The sequence below is a fragment of the Cyprinodon tularosa genome, unplaced genomic scaffold, assembly GCF_016077235.1.
Source record: "Cyprinodon tularosa strain WSP-4 unplaced genomic scaffold, ASM1607723v1 ctg359, whole genome shotgun sequence".
Taxonomy (NCBI): Eukaryota; Metazoa; Chordata; class Actinopteri; order Cyprinodontiformes; family Cyprinodontidae; genus Cyprinodon; species Cyprinodon tularosa.
In genome coordinates, this window is record NW_024039073.1 from 964,678 (window position 1) to 989,213 (window position 24,536).

The 24,536-nt window shown below is 38.6% G+C and overlaps 1 protein-coding gene across 21 annotated transcripts in view; it reads right to left on the minus strand.

Annotated features, from left to right (window-relative positions):
* camk2g2 (calcium/calmodulin-dependent protein kinase (CaM kinase) II gamma 2) overlaps positions 1-24,536 on the minus strand; it is a 101,027-nt gene that overhangs the window by 38,954 nt on the left and 37,537 nt on the right. For all 21 annotated transcript variants that reach the window (XR_005281701.1, XR_005281702.1, XM_038295766.1 and 18 more), the window contains exons 3-8: positions 19,922-19,981; positions 16,723-16,777; positions 15,562-15,627; positions 11,659-11,731; positions 1,407-1,509; positions 216-299 (exon numbers count right to left, since the gene is read on the minus strand). Coding sequence is in view for 19 of the 21 variants with exons in the window: in XM_038295766.1 (XP_038151694.1) it covers positions 216-299; positions 1,407-1,509; positions 11,659-11,731; positions 15,562-15,627; positions 16,723-16,777; positions 19,922-19,981 (441 nt within the window). In the remaining 2 variants the exon portion in view is untranslated. The remainder of the gene's footprint in view (positions 1-215; positions 300-1,406; positions 1,510-11,658; positions 11,732-15,561; positions 15,628-16,722; positions 16,778-19,921; positions 19,982-24,536) is intronic.

Consider the following 24,536-nt stretch of genomic DNA (forward strand, 5'->3'; position numbering starts at 1 on the left):
AGAAAAATGTAACAAAAGAAGGTTGAATTTTCACTTTAAATGTGTTGAAATACTTATGTTTCATCAGACTGGAGGATAACAGAGATAAATGTTGAATCAAATCAGATGTTATGAAATTCATGGAAATGTGTTGAAAATGACCATAGAGTAATGATTTGTTCAGTCTGGGATTAACAAATTGTGTCTGCAATCTAAAATAAAAACATTTTACTCACCACACGCCCAGATGTCCACTGGCTTGCCGTATGGGTCCTTTCTCAAAACCTCAGGCGACAAATATCCAGGAGTTCCAGCAAAACCTGCAGCAGTTAAAGAATACAGTCACAGTAGAAACAGCTTCAAGTGCGGAGCTAATAAAGCACCCAGGAAAAAAAAAAAAAAAAAACACGGGAACACAAAATATTTCCAATAAACTAGCTTTTATTTTACTTTGCTTTTAATTTGAAAGGCTTTGAATAAATGTCAAGTTCTGACAGCACAGGACACCTCACATTGCAGGTCTGCAATGAAGGGTCCTGACACTGCAGGTCTGCAGCTAGACTCTCTTGCTGAAAGCCCAACAGCAAAAGCTTGGCAGGTGCTAAGGGTTCCAGTAAGGGACATGCCAAGCGTAGAAGAGCTCCATGTCTGATCTCCAACAGGTAAACCAAAAGAAACAAGATCTATTCTATCAAGCACTGAATCATTACAGTACTAGGACATTATAGTGCTCCTAACCAGGGGCATGCCTGCAGGAAGAAGCTGGAATTTATAAGCTGAAAAAAAAAAGAAAAGCACCAATTTCACAGTGAGGCACAGTGGTAGTTCAGTAATGCTCTGGGACTGCTTTGTGTCTCCTGGAACTGAAAGCTAAAAGTCTGTGGATGGCAAGATGGATTCAATCAGACATCAGGATACTGTATCTTCGAAATATGCTTTCAGTGAAGAAGCTGAAGCTAATGCATCATTGGATAAAAAAATAGGAAAAGTCCTGCCAGACACAAGAGTAGCAATCAGACATGCATGATTTAAGCTTGATCTGTTATATCAGGTGTGATTTTTTATACACAAACCAAACTATTTCAACACTCTAAAGGCCTTTAGCCATAAGAAGTAAGGAGTTTGTAATGAAACTTGTGTCTGGCTATGAATCCTGTCTGCTGTAGTCACTAACAGCAAAATGTTGCTCTGCTATGCACTACACATGCTGTCATTAAGGGGTTGCTTAACTTTGAGTAGTCCTTAAAAATTGCATTTTTCAATTTGTTTGCAGCAATTGGCCATACACAACATGTCTGTACACTTAGCTAATAAAACCCATTTACCAAAGGGTAGCACTATAAGTTACTGGAGCAACTTTTGCTGCAGGGATACAGCTTTGAAGAGGAAGTACAGAGGGGGAACGGTTAAAATGAGCCTCTTCTTACCAAACCATGCCTGTTGGTCACCTTGCACCTCAATGGCGAGACCGAAATCAGCAAGCTTCACAGCTGCTCCTTTCATCTTACTGGCGAGGAGAAGATTTTCTGGCTGTAACACATGCAGGCAAATCATTTTAGAGGATGAAGCAGATGTCAGAATCTTAAACATGGGACATAAGTTGAAGTAAAAAAACGAAAGAGAAGCAATTTCGTGCTCAGGAAAACATTTTATGCCACAAAAGAGACAATGAGCAACAAGTTGATCCATGTGATTATTTGCAAGAGGCACGCTTCCTTCCTTTAAGAAAATGTCTCATCTCTGTAGAAGCTGCAGGACAATGGTGACATCTACAAGTGCAATGAAGCATTATGAGGCTGAGTTGGTCACTGTAGATTGCCTGACAAGAACCTTTTCATTTGGCTCTCACGGTATTTAACCCAACACTTTGACTATGTCCATCTCATTACATCGTCAAGCATAAAGGTCTGGCTTTGACAAAGGTTAATATATATCTAGTTGATAGTCTACCATCAAGTTTTTCCATTTATTTTCCTTGTTTTTCTCCATTTTGATAAATAAATCGAATGTAAGGCACAAGAACAATCTTTAACACAGCAGACAACTCTGTACATCTTCGAAGTTGATATTTAAATAATTTTACTGTTTGGTTTCTCACAATAATTTACCAACATAAAACTACTAAGTTGGAGAAACAAAGATGTGCTCAGGTTTATACGACACTTCATCGGGGATATTTTAGGAACACCTAAACCTTGGTTGTAACACATTTTCCTTTAGAACCTGGGGGGTAGAAGGGATGTTTAAACTCAAGGCGACAGTGGACCAATCTGTTAGCATATCATTTTAACTAAATAACTTCTTTTTGTGTAATTTTGGCTTTTACTTTCACTAATAGCCCAATTAGACAAAAGTTAAAAAAGCCAAAGTAGAATCATTTAAATTCTTATATAAACAACAAAGAATGTTAAAAGCCCAAAACAATCAACGTTAGTCGTATATTATGAAACGGTTACTAGTTTAATCCTAATCACCCACCTAAATGAGGAGTATAAACATGCAAACATGAACAAAATTAAGTATGTACGCTGTAAATGGAATGCATCTTCTAATTGATACAAGTAATAATGTTAGAAATTCCCTATAGTGAAGCCAAACCAATGTTCTTGTCTCCTCTTTTCATTCTTTTCATTGGATGGGTGTATACTACTGGTTTAAGCTGCTTTCCCTATTGTTACTATTTAGAGCTGTGAAAACATAGAGCGCTATGAGTATCTGTATTAAAATGCAGCCACAGAGACTTTCCATACCACGCAGGTTGAAATATTAGTGCCTGCTTTTCATTTATTCTTACTAAAGTTTAAAGATCATGCAGGCTGCCCCCTATAGATCTTGTCTTGGGTGACTAGGGCCTCCTTCACTGCCATCAGGAATGGTCTTTAAAACAACATTACAAGCAAAAACAAAGCGTTTCACCTCCAACACAAAAAAGCTTTTATTTTGCATTTTGCCTACATCAATTAAAAGCCATTTATTAATTAGTCGACCGAGGCTACTCAGCATTAAAGGATTACTACAGCACAAAACCTTTGATGCCAAATTTATTTAAATATAGAAACCACAAGCACGACCAAGTTCCTCAGGTCTACACCCAACTATTAATGGCAGAGATTATTATAGATATAATTTCTTGACTCTGTCTTCATTGGTTTCATGACCTCCCCATGAAGAAACCTTGAAAGCTAATATTGTGCTGCAAATCCTTCTAAAGTAAAAGGATAACTGCATACCACACCCCGATTGACTTTACTGTCAAATTAAAAATCCAAACTGGCTCATTTTCTGTAGCTATACTTTTAACTGGTACTAGCTCTTTACATGTTGGCCCTTATCTAGCTACACATTCTTTATTTCCGACACAAGTCTCAGATCTTACAAAAGGCAATAAAGAAAAGAGGACTTGGGAACACAGAGCTTTTCTGAAGCAGCAGAAACAGACATACAGAGATAGATAGATGGGAGGTGGCATAATGAGTCCCTACAACGGCACCGCAGCAGCCGGGTGACCTCACCCTTCTGTTACCATAGCAACCCTGCCTGCCACCACCATTCAACTCTTCCCTCTCCTACATCCCAACACCGCACCTACGCCACCTCTCTTCCAAGTGTGCGGTTCACCCCCAAGATGACGAAAAGCCAGAAAATATTAAACCTGTGCGTGAGGATGCATATCTATACTGCCTAATTTGCTTCTGAGAGTTCTGGTTTCCTGGTATTCTGTATTCCAGCTGCCTCCTCTGCCTTCTTGAAAAATAAAATACAAATAAAACATCTTTTTTTCCCCTCTTGTGTTATAAGGATTGTTATTACAAGTAGAAAGAGGAAAATACAGCCTTGTGGCTTAAGTAATTTATTATATTGTACTCAAAGTCTACTCAAAGTGAATATCAGTTCATTATGCGGATGAATAATATCAATCTACAGGATGTAGCTTAAATCCACCCTGATACAATTTCGACGCCATGAAAACAGCCATATTCTAATAGGGTCAGACGGTCCAAATCAGAAATATGATTTAAGGAAATGGCTTATATCCAAAGTTCTCATATGTATTTTAGCATCATTTATCCACAAAATGACACCAACTAAAAACTTTTAGTATTGAGGTAGTTTGTATTAGCCTTACGTAGTCCTACTCAATTCTAGTCAGAATATGGGTCTGATACTGCTCCATAGAGCTGTGATTATGGGGCGTGTTTCGAACAAACCAGGAAAAAAAATGCCTCTGCACTGAATTGGATAGACCTACATCCAATAAGAGCAACGGAGTGAGTGACGTATGTTAAGCGACGCATAGTTGTTGTCAACAAAAATCTAAGCGTGCAGTTGCACGCCTAGAATAAGGAGATGAGCCTTGATCGCGTTTCTCTGTTCCTCTTTTAAGATTAATTTGCTGTCGATATCTTCTAGAACAGACCTAATAGCAGAATCTACTAACTCCAACTCTCCAGCGGCAGCCATTGTTGTGGTCATCCAAGCGTGCTTTGGTGACGTGGTTGATTACGTTACGGTTGATCATCTGTCCATCATCGTATAAAGCCCGCCCTGACAATTTGATTGGATCGCCAGATTTTGTGCCAGCATACTCACGCTAATATTGAGCAATGCCAGACCGAACTTCCCGAACTCAAACGTTGTGGGCGGGACTAAGTTCGAAATGGCACCCAGGCTAAGTTTGTATACCAAAAAACAATGAATGTAAGGCGGAACAGGATGGTTAATATTCTGGAAAAAGGATGTTACTCAGAGCGGCCCATCTGTACTGAACTAGTGTTAATTTCGTTAACGAAAACTAAACGAAAATATTTTAGTCAACGCACATTTTTCACCGAACGAAAACTAGACGAGACGAGACGAAAATCCCCACTAATAAACAATAACTGGGAGTAAATCAGAAATAATTTTCGTGGACTAATAAAGACGAGACGAAAATGCAGTTCGGTAAATAAAGACTGGACTAAAATCTATGGACATTTTAGTTCACGAACAAAGACGAGACGAAAATTATATATTATTATTTTATGTTTTTTTCAAATCCTGTCTCGTCTCCTCCTCCGCCTCCTCCTCGTCAGCTCCTACACACCCACTTTCAAACCTGGAGCGGGCGGCACAGAGTAGCCTACTCTGGGGCTCGGGAGAAAGAGGAGACGTGCTATATGGACACATTTTCACTTCAATTAAGTGGAGAACAAACCCAAATGCTTGATTTTAGTGGAAGGGAAGGAATATGGCCACATGATAGCTGGAAAAAACACAACCTGAAGAGACACGTCGCAGTTCACCACAAAGACATTACGGTAAGTTAACAGAAAGATTGGTGGTGCTTGTTTATAATGTAACATTAAATCAACGGCTATAATGTCCCAATGATAAACTAACCAATGTTGGCTAACTTATAGCTCATAGCATTTAGTATCCAGGTTGGCTACGTTACGTTAGCTTGTTAGCACGTAGCGACGGTAGCCACTTGTTGATAGCATTGTATGTAAAGTTAAATTTATGCTAACTTAGATATGTTATACTGGCAGGGCAACTATAGTTTTAGTTAAATTGCAAGTTTGATTAAAGCAGACAGACGTTTTAGGTAATCTAGAAGCTGCAAGTGAACTATAGCTAACACAGAACAACTCGGCAGCTACACATGTATGCTAAATGCTAAAAAGAACTGAAACTATTTATCAGGATAAGACCAAATAAAAATAATATACCACACATAATTCAGAACAACTTTAACCAAGATTTTCATATACAAAATAGTCATTGCTAGGGGAACCACTGCAGGGATGTCTTTATTTGGTGACATAAAATGCTGCTCTGTTTATCTGCATATTACTATTACAAGGACATTTTAATTGAATTGGCATCAATATTAATACAACCAAAATGCTTGCACACCTAAAAATGTCTGCAATTTATTCCTGCATTAAATGATAGTTAGGTTGTTTGTATGAGTTTGAAATGGATGGTCAAATGTAGTTTTTATAGAGACTTAGTTTTTGTTAAGGAAAAAAAGAGACCTATATGCTACTTATACACTTGGAATTCCTGTTATGCTGTGCATCTATCCTGACATTGTATTCATTTCTGTTCCAGATTAAAGATACACTAACAACAACAACCTACCAGCCACCCAGAAACAATGACAGGCCAGCTAAAGCTGGAAGGAAAGCACTTTTGTTGTATCAGTTGGAGTTTTTTTTTTTTTTTAACAACATTGACCTCAAATCTATTTATTTTATTATTCTATGTGAACTAGCTTTAAACAGCCAGCACTTGTGTAAAGTTCATAAGACACTTTATTTTATTTATTTGTTTCCTTTGCCAGGTGTGTTTTATTTGTTTTAATGCAAGCATTTGTGTTTGTGTCTTTGAACCTTAACAATGTTCAAAAAAAATATGCAAATATTGTCAGAACATCTTCCATGTCTGCATGTGTTCCTTAAAATTGTGTTTTTTATCAAAAAGATGAGAGAAAATGTTGAAATAATTTTAGGAAATCTTAAACGTTATCTGCTGACAAAAAAGTAAAAGGTTAAAATTATGTCCTGACTAAAACTAGACTAAAATGTTGACAGTTTTTGTTGACTAAAACCAAACTGATAAAATTATGTTTTCTTGGACTAAAATAAAGACTAAAATGCTGACTTAAGTCGACTAAAACTAGACTAAATAAAAATGCGATGATAGCGACTAAATGTGATAAAAACTAACAAACGATGCTGAAACTGGACTAAGACTAAAACTAAATTTAAAAATGGCTGCTAAAATTAACACTATACTGAACTAAAGTGGGATTTTCAGTTTTTTGAAAGAGCCTGGACTCCACATGATCTCAAATTTCATTAGCTGCACCCTGCCCTGTTAACTAGCAGACCTATAGATTAAAGGCATGATTAAATAGAACCGATGTGGCAAAATGATGGGGAGATTCAAGAACCAAGTCATTTATATCCACCAGTCTGGATTACAAAGTCTTTGAGGTTCCAGTGCTTTGGGGCTTCAGTGTACTACTGTGGAAGCTACTGTCTACAAATAGGAAAACCAAAATTACTCCAAGGGCTCATTGATGACTCAACAAGGACGTCAAAAAACAACTTATCAACCAGCGACAACATCTAATGCACTACAGACCTTACTTGTCTTGGATTATTTCAATGTTTTGAACATGTTAAAAAAAGAGATTTTTAAAAAAAAGGCTCTGCGTGGGAGTGTTCAATTTAAATCAGACCAAGATGTTGTCACACAACCTTGAACAGGTGCACAACCCTGACAAGTTATTGCAAACCTTTCCTGACAGTCATTGGCACTTTTTTCTCATATGACTTGGTTGGATTAGAAAGTACTGCTCCTTTAATAAAAACACTTAATATCTAAGAATTGCATTTTAATAATAATAATAACAATAATAATAATTGAACTTAATTGATCTCAGATTGGAGAAATTTACCTCTGCATTTAACCCATTCCCTTGGGAAGCAGTGGGCTGCCATTGTGCGGCGCCCAAGGAGCAGTGTCGGATTAAGGTTCTTGCTCAGAGACCCAGAGTGGAGGCTGAGGGAGTGGGGCTCGAACTCAGAACCTCAGAACTCCAAGCTCTATCCCCTAACCACTAGGCCGCCACTCCCATTATCTGCTCAAATATGGTGCTTTCATACATCTTATGAGACTAAAGCATTGCTCCGCCTCTTATATGAATCTATTATCATTCTTGATTGCACTCTGTCATTCACCTCCCACATATATAACATCACCTGTTCTTCCTATTTTCACCAACAAATCATTCACCGTCTTCGTCCCTCTCTTTCCCTGCACTCTGCTTCTGTTCTGGTCCATATCCTTGTCACCTCCTATATCGATTACGGCAACTCTTGTTTTTTTAGGTCTTCCCCAAAAATCTCTGCATAAGTTTCAGTTAGTCCAGAATCAGCTTCAGAATCCAGTTAATATCTTCCTGTTTGCTTTCAGGGTCTTCCATAATCTTTCTTCCCTATACCTCTCAGATTTCCTCGTCCACCCACATTGTTGAGCCTCTTGCCCGCCTTGTCACCATGGAGAGTAAAGCTTTCTCCCACTTTGCTCCTAAACTCAGGGATTCACTGTGACATGATATTCGTAATATTAAAACTTTACCTCTATTTAAATCAACTCTCATCTTTTCCAGACTGCAAAACTCCACTAATGACCTCCTGTTTTTAATAAATATATATATATATATATATATATATATATATATATATATATATATATATATATATATATATATATATATATATTTTAAAAACAGGAGGTCATTAGTTAGAAGATGGTTAGAAGATCTTAGAACAGATCACAGCAATCTCCCAGAACAAGAACCAGTAACCATTACAACGGCAGATGTCCAAGAAAGAGCGGCAGGTATGAAGAGCTGGACAGCACCAGGCCCTGACATGATCCACACCTACTGGCTGAAAAAACTAACCGCACTTCATGCACGCCTCGCAGCACAAATGAACCAACTGCTGATGGATGGGACCCACCCAGAATGGTTAACCCAAGGACGGACAATCCTGATCATGAAGGATACCCAGAAGGGAACAACCCCATCCAACTACCGGCCAATAACTTGCCTATGTACAACATGGAAGCTCCTGTCAGGCATCATAGCGGCTAAGATGAATAGGCACATGGCTCAATACATGCACCCTTCCCAGAAGGGAATAGGCAGTAACACCAGAGGAGCCAAGCACCAGCTACTAGTGGATAGAGCAGTCACTCGAGACTGTAAGACCAGGCAGACAAATCTGTGCACTGCCTGGATTGACTATAAGAAAGCCTATGACTCAATGCCACATACATGGATACTGGAATGCTTGGAAATGTACAAGATCAACAGGACTCTAATAGCCTTCATCAAGAACTCAATGAAGCTGTGGAAAACAAGTCTGGAAGTCAATGCAAAGCCAATAGCACAAGTCACCATCAAGTGCGGCATATACCAGGGTGATGCACTATCCCCGCTGCTGTTCTGCATAGGCCTGAACCCCCTCAGCCAGATCATCACAAAGACTGGCTACGGGTACCAATTCCGAAGCGGAACAATCATCAGTCACCTCCTCTACATGGATGACATCAAGCTGTATGCCAGGAGTGAGCGAGACATCGACTCACTGATCCACGCTACCAGGATCTACAGCAACGACATTGGGATGTCATTCGGACTGGACAAGTGCTGTCGCATGGTCTCAAAGAGAGGGAAGATGATCAGAACCGAGGGGGTTGAACTACCAGAAGGCCACATTATAGATGTGCAGGACAGCTACAAATACCTTGGGGTGCCACAGGCTAACGGAAACCACGAGGAGATGGCAAGAAAGACTGCCACAGCTAAATACCTACAAAGAGTAAGGCAGGTCCTGAAAAGTCAGCTGAATGGGAAAAACAAGATCCAAGCCATCAACACATATGCCCTACCAGTCATCAGATACCCCGCTGGTATAATAAACTGGCCAAAGGAGGAGATAGAGGCTACTGACATCAAGACAAGAAAGCTCCTCACAATGCATGGAGGGTTCCACCCCAAATCCAGCACCCTGAGACTGTATGCCAAGCGTAGCGAGGGAGGCCGAGGGCTAGTGAGTGTCAAGACCACTGTCCAGGATGAAACAACTAAGACCCAAGAGTACATCAGAAAGATGGCCCCCAAAGACAAATGGCTTGGTGAATACCTCAGGCAGGAGAAAACCGAAAGCGAGGACAAGAAAGAGGAAGGAGAACCATCATGGAGGGACAAGCCACTGCACGGCATATACCACAGACAAATAGAAGAAGTGGCTGATATCAAAAAATCCTACCAGTGGCTGGAGAAGGCTGGACTGAAGGACAGCACAGAGGCACTAATCATGGCAGCACAAGAACAGGCACTCAGTACAAGATCAATAGAGGCCAGGGTCTACCACACCAGGCAGGACCCCCGATGCAGACTGTGCAAAGATGCCTCTGAAACAATACAGCACATAACAGCAGGGTGTAAAATGCAGGCAGGAAGTGCATACATGGAACGCCACAACCAGGTAGCTGTCATAGTGTACAGGAACATCTGCCATGAGTATGGGCTGGAAGTCCCAAGGTCAAAATGGAAGACACCTCCTAAGGTAGTTGAGAATGACCGAGCTAAGATCCTATGGGACTTCAAGATCCAGACTGACAAACAGGTGATGGCTAACCAACCAGACATCGTGTTGATCGACAAACAGCACAAGAAGGCAGTAGTGATAGATGTGGCAATCCCAAGCGACAGCAACATCAAGAAGAAAGAACACGAGAAGCTTGAGAAATACCAAGGGCTGAAAGAGGAGCTAGAAAAGATGTGGAAAGTAAGAGCAGCAGTGGTGCCAGTGGTAATTGGTGCACTGGGGGCTGTGACCCCCAAACTGGGAGAGTGGCTACAGCAGATTCCAGGTAAAACATCAGAGGTCTCTGTCCAGAAGGGCGCAGTCCTAGGAACAGCTAAGATACTGCGCAGAACCCTCAAACTCCCAGGCCTCTGGTAGAGGACCCGAGCTTGAGGATGACACATAACACCCCACGAGGGGTGAGAAAACAGTTTTTTTATATATATATATATATATTGGTGTGCTGAAAGGTGCTTTAAAAAATATATCCTTATTATTTAAGATTTTGACATTGATATTAATTTTCATTCGCAATTATGACCAATTTTTACTTCTGATAATCTCACATTTGCATATAAACTTACTATACAGTACTTGAATATTCTTTTAACAGTCATTTCTTCAATATGAAAAATAAAAAAAAATAAAAACATTTTAGATTATCGAACTGGAAACATTTATTCCAGTTTAAGTTTATTCTTTTGTTGGTGTTTTTATACTAAATTTTTGCCAAAAAATTCATGAGACCAACTAAGATGCAAGGGTAACATACTTATTTTACTTGGTTTTAAGGATTCAAGATTAAATCTAAGAACAATCTGGATATAATAACAGTGCAGCATATGTGCATAGAAAGAGAGCTTTGTGACTGAAAAACGTTTGTCCACAGACCTCATCTTTCATCATTACTGTAAATGGTTCGCTTTCATGAAAAATATCTCTTTACTGAACTTCAGAGGACTGGCAAAATTTTACACCGTTATATGATTGAAGGTAAAAGTTTAAGTCCGAATTAAAGTTTGGAAACGAGATCTTCTATTCGGGTAAATCTGGAATCTTAACCTCATGTGTTTGGTTGCCACCATTTAGCTGTGGGGATTCTGTTGTTAAGGTGTGCAGGGTTATTTCGTGCAGTAACCAGTCACTGGCCGACATCTAACACACAGATGCGCTATTAATAGCAGCTGGTCTGCTTTCGTCACTCCTTGGCGGTGCAGTGGGGAGGGTGGGGGGGGCCAGAGTAAAAAGGATGCAGAGGAAGGAAGAGGCGGTGTAGATACAGATTTGCCATGGGACCGGAGAGCTGAGAGAGGAAAAAAAGCTGCAGAGGTGAGCAATGACGCTTATCCCAGAAGATGCTCTTAACGTCACAGCATGACGTCGGCGCAGCCCAAGACCTGTTGTACATCTGCTGGCACACCTTTCAACCACAATCGCACGCTCAGGGCGCGGGCAATTTGTGTGCATTTACTCTGTCAGATTGAATCAAATCTCCTCCAATATTCATGCCGAGTGTCCGGCGGCTCACCTTGAGGTCTCTGTGCACAATATCACGCTGGTGGATGTGGCTGATGCTCTCCAGGATCTGATTGATGCAGTGGCTGAAAAAGACAAAACACAGACAGTTCTGTCAATTTGCAATACAAAAAAATTACATTTTAAAGAAATAAACCAAGAAAAAAAGTCTTTGGTGTCAACTTTAAAACGATTTTTAGGTTGTTTTTTCTTAAGCTATGACAACAGCTACATATATAAACCCTGAATAAAAGAAATAAATCTGATTTTTAGAAGACGTAAGAAAATGGAAGCCTTTTAAAATAAAATACAGATGAGCTCAATATGACAGCCGGGAACAGGGGCATTGAAATGGTAACAAACATCCCTGCTCAGCAAATTGAGATTGTCAATTCAGCTCCAGCTTATTTTTTTAATGGCCTTTGGTGAGTGAAGTGATGTAAACCATATTGAGCAGATTTTGCTCTCATGCACATATCTGGACTCTAATGGGTAGCAGGAAGAATTTATTGAGTGCTGAAAGACCAAGTGCAAGCAAAGGAAATTAGTTTGGCTATAGTTAAATGTATGAAAGGAAGCAAAGAAAAAAAGAAACATGTTGAGTTCATTTAACTTTCTGATTATTGATCGGGGAATCTAGCATGACAGAAACATTTTCTTAAGCTGTTGGATATAAAAACTGCTCATGCTTCTTTCTTTATGGCACAAACGCAGACATTGCACAAAGAATATGGCAGATTAAGCCGTACAGTAATGGTTAGGTGGATGTCTTTTGATTGTTAGAAGATGGTAAAAGGAAAGACCCAGATAATTTCCTGCAGAACTGATAAAAACAGAACAAATAGAAATTCACTTTGAGCCAATATCAGAATACATTTCATATGAGAGAACTGATTCAATAACCTTTGCGTTTTGAGCCAACATGATTATCCAGGTGTATGAAATGTGTATAATCTTTATCCAGTTCCTGTCTCACACATTACAGCCGGCACTCCTCTAGACATATCCAAGTAATATCTCACACAGAGAAGCAAGGAATCTTTAGATATGGAGATTACATTCAATAAAACATGAAAACCATCCTCTAAAAGGCTGTAATAAATTGTAAAAGCATTTTATGTTCCGTTAATTTGGGTGCACTAGATGGCATTGTGTTAAAAACACCCAATCCGAATAAAAAAAGTTAAAAACATCCAAATGAAAGGGAATCAAATAATTCATAAAAAGTTGACAAATTTGATGGTTTTATGTTTAGGTTGTCTTCTTTTTATCACAGAGTTAATTTATTTAAAAGACGACCTTCATATTCCAAAAATATAAGTAGGCCTCACGTGTGTTCACAGTGTGATAAAATCTACAATAAAGACTAAAAATGTTGCTACATTGGGTGAATTTCTTAATGTACTGCTTCAGGTACCATCTCCTCACTAGTGCAAACCTGTAGCAACTATGGACTGTAAGGAGTAAACCATGTTTCAGAACAAGGGATGAGCAGAGAGAACGAAGCTACAGGAAGATCAGCTTTTTTCTATCCGATTTGGAAATGCAAATGTAAGAAGGAACGTATGCAACTAAAGTGTTGAAGGTGGCCAACATGTTAAATCACCATGTCACTCCAAAAAAGTTAAAAAACAATCCATTGGACTTTTATTTCCCAAGATTGAAGACATTTTGCTTCCCATGCAGGAAGCTTTTTTAATTCAATGGAAACGGATGAATGGGTCCACCCCTATGGAATGGGGGTCGTTTGAGTGGAGTGCAGTTTAATGCAGTAAGGAATGCGTTGATCTTTATTTTGGAGAAACCAAATAACCTCTCCACAGAAGCATGGCCCAACACAGAAGAGCGGCCTCCTCGGGACAAGACTCTGTGGTACATCTACACCCTATGGACAAAGGGACAAACATGTATGGTTGTAAGCCTTCTACACAAAACAAAGCTTCCGCTGCCCTGGCGTCCTGTTCCACAACAACGTTGTCCCCGCTTTCCTCCTCTAAAAAAATGTATGATGAAGGAGACTCATCCACAACCTCCGACACAAAACTCCCCTCCTCTTGCATGTTCCTCAACAGTGTCATTGCTAAGTGCTACTTTGTCCCAACATAATTTCCCATTGTGAACCTACTAACATCAAGTTGCTAACTGGTCAGCAAGATCCTTCCGAGAATCCGGCCACATTTAAACTTCCTTGCGAACCTTCAGCCACAACAATCCCGCCCACTCGATAAACGATCACATTCACTTGATTTACTCGTGTAAAGTCGTGCACCACTTGGGAGAATTCGAAGATGCAATGGTTGGAATGCCCGTTTCTCTACTTTAAAAAGGATTTAGGAGCTAATAGTCGCATGTGACAAACACAGTGACTCAGGTTCATGCCAGCTGACCAAATCTATGTTGTTATAATGTTATTGCGAAGTTTAATTAATAGCGCGTGTCTTTGTGTTATAGACCCTGGTTGCATGCGCTGAAGTGTATATTAAAAAAAAGGAGTGAATGTCAATCTATTTGCTTATTTATTTTAATCTATTTATTTAAATCATTTTATCTAAATAAGCCTACAGGCTAACAGTTCTTTTGTCCAAAAGAAACAAAAAAACATTCACAGCACCCACTGTTCAAAATTATTTCCAGCGGCCCTGCCAACCAGTGTAGATACTAATAGTCTACAATTTTTAAAGCAACCCCTTGTTCAGGTTTTTGCTATTTAATAAGCCAAAAAAAACAACTTAAAAGGACAAGAAAGGATTAAATCAGTGAATCTCATATCTTTAAGACGATTTAAAAGTGCTTGAATATAAATCTTCTATAACTTTGTTCATCTTATCAGCCAAACTAAACTGTGACCAAACAGATCTTAAAAAGTTCTAATTTACTTCTCTACTAAAAGGACAAATTTGACAATTGCATTTTCTTCTGATTATCTGTGCAGATTTTCATGCTGCGGTTGTCATTTTTTAATATGAATTACAACAAATTTCCAAAAGCTAGATAAGAATTTATATCTGCAGGTAAAGGGGTTCAATAATAAAAAGCATACTGCAGTATCCAACAACAGACTCAAAATAGGATTTAAACACAGCAGCAGTTTAGTCATGATTTATTCAAGAAATTAAATCTAAAAGGCCTGAGTCACTTGGTCAGAAATAAAGCCGCACCAGCAGATTACCAGTACGGCCCAAAGCACAAACATCATCAACCAATTCAAACGTCAGAACATGTTGTTCTTCCCCATTTCTGCTCTGGCAAAAATAGCTGCCCCTTAAACTTGCAGGGAGTCCAACATTTCCAACTTTGTATTCAGATTTAGAGCAATAATTTACTAAAAAGAATAATACCAACAAGCTAAACATGAGTCTTAAAAAAAAAAAAACTGATGACATTTTTGTATGTGTGATTCATTTCTGCATTCAACATGTTGGTCAGCATGATGCTCACAGCCTCAGGGCTAAAAATGTATGCTATTGGTTAGCCGATACCTGGCTGTGCAGTATTGGCCAATAACGATACCATACCGATACCATCTGTTGTGTATACACGAAGAACTGCATTCTACTTGGATCTAAAACAAATGCCATCATGACTTTGATAAGCTGCTGCCTACCTTTGTGAAGCTGGAAAAAGACTAATAGAAAGTGAATCTAGTAGAACTTTTTATTGCCTACCTTCAATGGCTGACAATAGTTGAATAAACTTTTGTCCCTGAAAACGGTATCAGTGCCCTATTTGTTGGCATTCGCCAATACCGATACCACCATTTTAGTGCCGTATCGGGGGGCCTGCCCGATACTGGTATCGGTATCAGTGCAACACTACTATTGCTATCAGATTAACTTTTCCGAAACAATAAAAAAATGAAGCTGTAATACAGAGTCGCTGATGTGATTTGAATGCGTGGAAACATTTTATGAAGTACCTGGCATCCGCCTCGCTGTAGTACTCTCTCGCAACAATGTCCTCAAACAGCTCGCCACCGGTTACACTGCAAAGAAATATACAAAAACTCAGCAAAAACAATTATTATATCAGGAGATTTCTCTTTTTTTTTTTTTTAAAGAAAGACATTTGAGAGGGTTCATGTAACACGGCGAGATCATATCTGAAAATCAAGTGATGCTCGACTTGTGTTTTAAAACCACTTACCCTGTTCCTGGCAGCCTGTGCTGGGTTCTGAAATACGGTAGATTATAATCTAATAGCTAACTAATTCCTCCCAGTTTGTCTGATAGAGCTGCGTGGGTGGCCTACATGTACCTGCATCTGTACCATCCCAATTTAGGGATGGTTCCTGTATTCTACTCTAATAATAAAGGCACAGATTGCTATAAAACTGAGCAACATTTTTGCACATAAAGATGGGGGAAATGCATGTAGTATTTCTGTAGATAAACACACAAATTGGTAATAAAGAAAAGGTATTTTTCCTCATAAGACCCCACACATCCCTTTCAGCAAAGGTCAGATGTTTTTCTTTGCCCTCAAACCTCAAAGAAGAAATCCAGTGCGGTGTGTTCACTATATCCATACTAGAAGCATTTTAAAAACTTTATATATTTTCTTTTTTTATATGAAGGCCTTTTTGTATTTTTTAACCTGAACATTTCTCATTTTTACAAAATATGCTTTTCCACAAATGGAAAATTTTGATTGACATCACAGCAGTTAAAAAAATTTTCTACAACCTCACCAACTTTAGTTCTTGTTTTCTCTGGTGGTTTGATTACTTGTCTTTAGTTATGAGTGTCAAGAGCTTATGCTCAGAACACCACCTTACCATAACCCTAATCTTATACTCCCTACCCATCAGTTTGTTTTTGTCAGAAGTCTGGCTAAGCTGCTCACAAATGTTAAATCACTTAAGTCAGAAGAAACATTTTGATAAAATCAAAATATTCAAATCTAAATTTTGAAGAATTATATTATTAGTATAGAATTAGAAGTTTATCATTTGGTTAAAGCAGAATACATAAAAAATGTATGATTTAAAACAGAAAAAACTGAATCAAACAGTTGGTTTGACCCCAGGAGAAAGCATACTGTGGGAGTTAGTGTGGGCGCTAAAATTTGATTAACTTACAGGTCAAAGACAAGGTAATGGAAGCCTTCCTCGGAGATGCTCTCATGGAGTCGTACTGAGAAACAGAGAGAGAGTCTTTAATTAACAGGCAGTTAGCTGGATCAGAAAGCACTGCTTCTGTTAATTAGCTTCAGATTGCAAACCTGAATGAACAGTCAGTAAAAGTGAAAGTTGGTCTGCCTGTTGAGACACAAGTTAAAAATACCTTCCTGCAGTCACAGACCGCTGTCAGGCTACCAGCTAGTGCTGAAAATAAAAATAAAAAAAAAACTATAAATTTGTTAATTCATTTCAATTCTTTTGATGTAAATGACCCCAAACTGCTGTTTGCAAAGATGTTCTACATAAAGTTATGTTTACTTTTATTTGCATGTATTAAATTCAATGATCCAGGGATATTTCATGAAACCAAGAAAGATACCCTGTCTGAAGTAAGATAGCTCCGTTTGCTAAAAAAAGAAAAAGAAAACAGTAACACATAATGAAGGGGAACGCTGTTTTTTTTACATTGGGCCCTTGATTTTACGTTATTACATCATGTTCTACTCACCCATATGAGTTTTGCATCATTTGGAGCTGTTCTGAAGATATTCCGTTAGGTTATATCCAAGTAACGTGTTGCTATGGGCAAACGACTTGAAGGCACAAACTAAACTGTTCATAATTTATTCTTTATGGTACGCAAGCATTCATAGCATGTAGGCGAATCACTGTCCCCCAGACACTGCGGTTATATTTTTTATATCTATATTTTTTTTTAAACAAAGCGGAGCATGTATGACGTCAACCGTGCGGTGGACTGCAGTTGTGACAGGCAGCCCAGGACACAGGCTGCTTTGCTCTACACCTTATATTCATTCAGCTAGCTAACCTGAATCGTTCAATTCCATTTCGAGAGCGAGATCATCTGTGGTAGAGGCACTAGACATCTTCCAGGCATGTGAGTAAAACTAGCAGCAGTTCAGCGCACAGGATGAATTAATCATTGCCGGCGTTCATTCATGATGTCATACACGCGCCGCTTTGTTTTAAAAAAATATAAATATAAAAACTATAACCGTGGATTTCTGGGGGACAGTGATTCGCCTACATAATGTGCGAACGCACATTATCATTAAATTAGATGCCCTCAATGACAGATCTTCTCTGAGTCCTTTTATCTCCTACCTTAAGAGGCTACCACAGCAAGTCATTACAACTCGCATGCAGACTTCACCTGTTTTTCCCCCCAGACATTCCAGCTGTAACCACTTTTTAACTCTAGGTCCCCCGTTTTGAGACACAGATCTTACTTGTTACACAAAAAAAAAGGATAAATACACCATCTTCTGTAAATAATATTATTAAAGTCCTTATCGAAACATGGAAAAGTTGACGTTTTTAAAACGGCAAACCTTTCACAGCCAAGCCGACCACAAAAAATTAACAGAACTCTAACACCCACTTTCTCACTACAGCTTGCTTAAGTAAGCAATGCTGACATGTTCTTGAAAGACGAGCAGCTGACTGACAATCAGCTTAAGAAAAGTCCAGACTTGTTTAAGAGTGTCAAGAGTCCATGAAAAAAAAACAAAAAAAACCTCGATTTAGTCTGAAACTCAGTCTTGTTCCTGCTTTCAGTGTTGAAGAACTAAAAGGGAAGCTAGAGGAGTGAGAGGGGGCCAATAATAACTTGCTAACAAAACTGAATCTATATTTCAGTCCACATAAATACAATTTTTAGTTTTAGTTGTCACATTCTGCAGGTTTCACAATAAAATTCAAACATAGATTTTAGGCTTTTCTTATCATTACAAATTTAATCGTTTTATTTCCAAACCTCCTTATTCACATCCCCACATTTCTGAGGGGGGAACCTTGTAAAAACAAATTCCCAAAGACTAGGATGAGAAATAAAAAACACAGCAGAGGAGGAAGACAATGAAAAAGGAGTCCTTCTGCAACAAGAGAAACCAGAAACCCTGCCTATTATTTTGTTTGCATACACAAGTCTGCTTTGCAGGGCACTATGTTGTATGATCAGAAGTGCTGGTCTGCGTCAAAGGAACTGTCATTTCCTTCCCTTTCCAAATGACCCCTGCCTTTTGTTTGAATTTGACACGTCAACAGAGGGAAAAGATCTGGTGAGCTAAGTTCCTTGTTAGAGGACTTACAATGTTTAGATATAGAATGATTCCTGCTGTTTTTTGGTTCTGCATGTAAAACCTTCTGGATACTCAAACATGTGCAAAAGGATATAAAAGGTGTGTTAGGAATAAGATTGAGGTTTAGAAATAAACCGTATAATGTCAACATCAAGTAGAAACTCTGCAACTGATTGGAGGTGTTTGAATTGAACGTGGCTGCTGGCCAGCTGTCGCATGCAAATACCCCATACAGAAATAGAGCAGGTAATAGACTGGTTTGACTATCAGTCAGTTAGCTCCAGAGTCGAACAGAACAATGCTTTTGCTTTAGCTTGGTTCTCTAGTTCTCTCTTTGATATATGAAACTATACTGGAGTGAGAGAGGAGACACTCAGATCTTCAAATGTTTGGAAATGCTAACTAAATGTAAACATCAAGTGCAGTTTCGATTGCTTTAATCTAGATTGGATTCTGGTCTGTTCTCTGAAGCATTGAGACCCTTTATTGGGGTTTTTCCCTGCAAGAAATCTAAAAGAAATTTGAATTATTTAACAAATAAAACATTTCACATTTCACCTCATCTCCCACTTACCTTGTTACAATCATAATAACTTTATTTTAGGATTTTAGGTCATCAACACAGTTGCAGCGAAATGTTGTGAATCATAAATGGTTTTAGCACCCCGTATTTTAATGCTTCTAGATAAAACCGACATAAATCAGACTTACAAAGACAATGCCATATAAGGGGATAAATAATAAGAGAGCAGGCAAAATGTCCATGGAAACTTTGGAAGATATGCAGAGATGAGATCCAAAGCTTGGTTAGTAGTTTTTTCCAAGGAAAACCACTAGTTGTAAACAAAATATGGCTCCATGTTAATAAAGATTGTCAGAGAGCTCCCATCAGAACCTAAAGATTCCTGCCAAGGAGCTGAAGAGAGATTCTGATTACTATACTATACTTTAACTCTACTTAAACTCTACCCTCTCGGCATTGCCTGACAGTTAATAAACAATTTATATCCCTGGGATATTCAATTTATTCCATTAAGCTCTTATAGGTGACTTACCTATGTTTGGATGTTTGAGCATTCGACAAATCCTCGCCTCACGCTCCAGTTTCTGGTGATCTGTCCAAAAGAAGATTAGAAAAAAAAAAAGAAAGAATGAGCACCAATCGACCAGGATCAGCATATTTTAAGATAAACAGTTTTCCTCAATCCATGGATAATCATAAAGACGACAAAAAAAAAAACAACCTAACAAAAGCTGAAACTTCTCTGAATGACTTAATCCTAATCATCACAATGCAATGAGTAACACGGTCAAATGTGGTTGTAAACATGGGCTGAAAGCAGCTTTTGTTCCCATCATATTTTTAACATGCTTTCAACCTTAATTCTGATTAATAAACCAGTAGTTTGAGTTCATGTGTGTAAGTTTCTATCACATTTAGGAACAAATTTGTGGACCTAACCTCATTAAAAACATCTTTGGGAAAATGCTTGATAAACACCCATCTCCAAAGTTTCAGCTATTCCCGTCAGTCTCTTATTTCATCTGAATTTAAAAAAGTAATTTGATCAGCAACAATAATCAAATTCCATAATAAAGGGATGAAACAGCCGTAAAGTAGAAACCCGGATACTGCCTCTGCAAACGCAGACAGCACATGTAATGTGTAGGGGCACTCAAACATACACGATATAAGCACAGGCTTTATGTACTTAGTGAAATTACTCCAGTAGGCCCTACTCCAATCTAATCAGTGTCCACTTAATGACTCTAATGACACGAGAAAGTCCATGAGCGCAGACAGATTGGTTTTAAAACAGACCCAGTAGATGGGTGACATGGTCGACTGTCAGAGGTCAAGTTCGTCGCGCCTGTGCTGTCAGTAAGCAGCTGCTGTTCCCAAACACAGATGGTACATGGACTCACGCACTCTTTTGTTTTGGTTTGCCAGCCTTAATCCCCCAACCCATCCAACACAGGTCCTTCGGCCATGCTGTCAAAAATCTGAATGCATTTTTGCTTTAAACAAATATATCAATCATTTATTGTGCATTGTAAGCTTTATTTATTCTAGGTTTTAAATTTATTCACACAGAGTGGATAGATCTGCTCCCTACTTACCGTTCCACTACAAAAATGAAAAGAAATACAACAGCAAGAGTTATTCTATGTACCAAAATCTTTTAAAAAAGAATCAATAAAAAAAAGAGAGTAAGACCCTCTCCTTTCATAGGGTTTAGAAGATGCACAATTATGCAAAGTCCAAAAAGTAAATAAAAGAAAAAAAGAACTAATTATAGATTTCTAATAGTGCCAAACCCTACACCTAGTACAGTATATGAAGTATTTTATTTTGAAAGAGTCAACTCAGCCTCTTTTACTCTTCTTTCCACCAGAGACTCTTTAGTAGTTATTGGAGCAGAACAAATATTCAAACCAGATAGTTTTATAGTATATTGTCGCAAGTGATGTTCTCTTGTTGGCAGAGCGCATACGTCCACCTAAACCTCACACCTGCCCTGCTACACCGATTAAAACTGTTTAGAACATAACAAGCTTCAACTACTTATCTGTAGGGAATCTTGACATCCATTGAAAAAAAGCTATATTTTTAGGTTCAAACACAATTTCATTCAAGGTTAGTTTCCATAGTTTAAAACACTTTAAACTAGTGTTGCGCCGATGCTATTTTTTGGCCCCGATAACGATACCCGATACCTGGCTGTGCAGTATCGGCCGATCCCGATACCATCATAATGTAAAATAATTGCCATCATGGCTTTGTCAAGCTGCTGCCTACCTTTGTGAAGCAGGAAAAACTGTAATACAAAGTGAATCCAGTAGAACTTTTTAATTCTAGGAGTGGGTGACAATAGTTGAAAAAACGTATGGCTCTCAAAATGGTATCTGTGCCCTATTTGTTGGTACTCGCCGATACCGATACCACCATTTTAGGGCAGTATCGGCGCCCCGACCGATACTGGTATCGGTATCGGTTAGGGGTGTAAATAATAATCGTTTTGTATCGATGCATCGATCCAAAAGCCGACGATCCGATGCATCGACACGTCTGCAAGATAATCGATTCATGTTTTTTTTTCCTCCGGTCTATTTTTATCCATTTGCTCCTGGGCGTAATTCTCCCTCCCGTGCTGCGGTGCTGCTAAACCTATTTTGCCCTCCTACCTCGCTTCCTGGTTATACTCTTACAGCAGTTTGTTGCAGCAAGCTTCACACAGACATTTTTAAATTATGCTCAGTATTGAAGCGTGGTCTGTGCTACACGCTGTGGGTCTAGATACGGCCGAGGCGGTGAGGAAGTGGGGACGAGTTTAGTCCGACGACGGAGGGACATGAGGGCCAAAGAGAGCGGAGATTCAGCTGGAAAAAGGCTCCCAGCGTTCTCGCGCACCTCGCTCTTCTAGCGGGTCAAACTTCACGAGTTGTTTTCCGCAATTTCGGTCATAAAAACAAAACAAGCAGGCCTCCTGTCTGGTGCACTGTTTGCGGTCAGCTACAATCTGGGAGAGGTGCAGCGGAGCGTCTCTCAAACGGGGCGGTGACGTCGACACTCTGGAGCCTTCTTCTTCTTTTTTTTTAATGGCGGTTGGCAAACAACTTATAGGTGCATTACCGCCACCTTCCAGAATGGAGTATGGACCAGACAAACTATTACATTCTCCCTAAAATACCCGTTCTTCTTAGAAAATTAAAAATACTACCAAAAACTACATCCCCACATGACCTTTGAAACAATTCCCTTATATCTAGTTTATTTTTATTCCTGTCTAACTCTCTACGCAAAATCTCTCTTTCCTGAGTATATTTATTACATTCTAAAAAAATATGTTGGACAGTTTCTCTGGAGCCGAGGTATTGCATTGAACTCATTACACTGATATTGTGCAGTATTTTTTGATGCAACTTTTCTACTTCTGTTATTTGCTGTTGTTTCTAAAGAAAATGCATAATGATATTACAGCTTTCATTGATTTATTTCAAACTTGAAACTTTGTTTAGCCTGTAAGGTGTAAAAAAAAAAAAAAGAAGAAAAAAAAAATTTAACCAATTAATCGATTAACCGAATCGAATCGTGGTGTATTCTTGAGTATCGAAAATAATCGAATCGTTGGGTCAGGAAATTGATACTGAATCGAATCGCCATGATGGATGTGATTTACACCCCTAGTATCGGTGAAACACTACTTTAAACCATTACTTGCAGCAGGAGAATCATGCATTCTAAAACAGAGCAGAAAATGTCAGTAACAGACTTTAAGTTACTTCATATTCACAAACTTTGAAATATGACAACTGCCTCAACAATATACCATGTTTACAAACCGAACGTCTTTATGTCTGGAGCATTTTTAAATAAAAAGTATTTGTTTAAGTTGATAAAGCAACCACAGGCGTGCAGCCAAAAATCCAGCCTACAGAAGACGGGTGCACAAAATGCTTAACTCATAGAACTTGTATGCCATATCTCACCATACTGCTCAGTAGTAAAATCCTTCTCACCAAGAACAAGCATTCATAACAAACAGTTTTAATTTGTAACACGGAGATCACCAAACTTGCCAAGTGACACACTGTTCAGAGCAGCCACTACCTGGCTGCTTTCTCTGCCTCACTGGGGTATCCGTTGGAAGATAAAATGGTACAAGGTGCCTAACTAGGCTTTGTTTCTTTTGTTTTTGTAAAGCTAGAAGCCAAACTCATCAGATAAAGCCATGTTAAAATGGGGAATCAACAATGAACACTAAAACAGGCTACAGCTTACAGTATGGGCAAACTCCAAGTATGTAGGGACCCTAACGATAGTGTTATATCTTTATTCTTTCAAAACACGTATTACCAATAAAAATGTTGTTTTATAAATTTAAGCTTAAAAAAGGATCTAAAAGTTTTTGTCCGCATGAATATTGCCATCTTGTATTAATGTGTTTTTCTTATTTTCTTTGACTGCATCATTTTAAAAATTAAATCAGATGTTATGAGCAAACAGTTACTCAGTACTTGAGTAAATATTCTGACAGCTCACCTAATGCTAGTGTGTTTGTTAGCTGGTCAATAACTGTAGCTACTTTTATAAGTGCAAAACACCTGATTAGACTGAGATGTGCTTTAGTGAAAATAAAGAAAAGTGTTTCAAATGCATATATACATTATCCAATAACCAATCATGATGTGATTGTTTTCTTGCACAAACCTTACTTAACGTATAAAGCACTTTCAGAGAATTGTCAAATTTATCTAAAAGAGGTGCAGGAGGTTTGTACTTCGACAGACACAAAGGTGTGCTTTTCCTAATTTTTCCGAGTTCCCAGAATGAAGCCCCAATCATATGCGGTTCACAATCAAAGTAGGGTTTATATGCATTTGAGAATAGGGGTGCAACTAACGATTGTTTTTGAACATAGATTAATCTTTTGATTATTTTTTTTGATTAATTGATTAATAATTGGTTAGCAAAGAAGACTTTTTGCAAAATTAAACAAGTAGGAACTAAAAAAGTTCCACTTGAGGAGTTCTGGATAGAGCAGATTGATAGACAAAAGATTTCAAAATGTAAACATTTTCTTTTTACAATTTTGGTATTATTGCTGTCCAAGGTGGGTTGCTCTGTCAGTCTTAGAGTCTCTATTCTCCAGTTAACCATTAATCAAT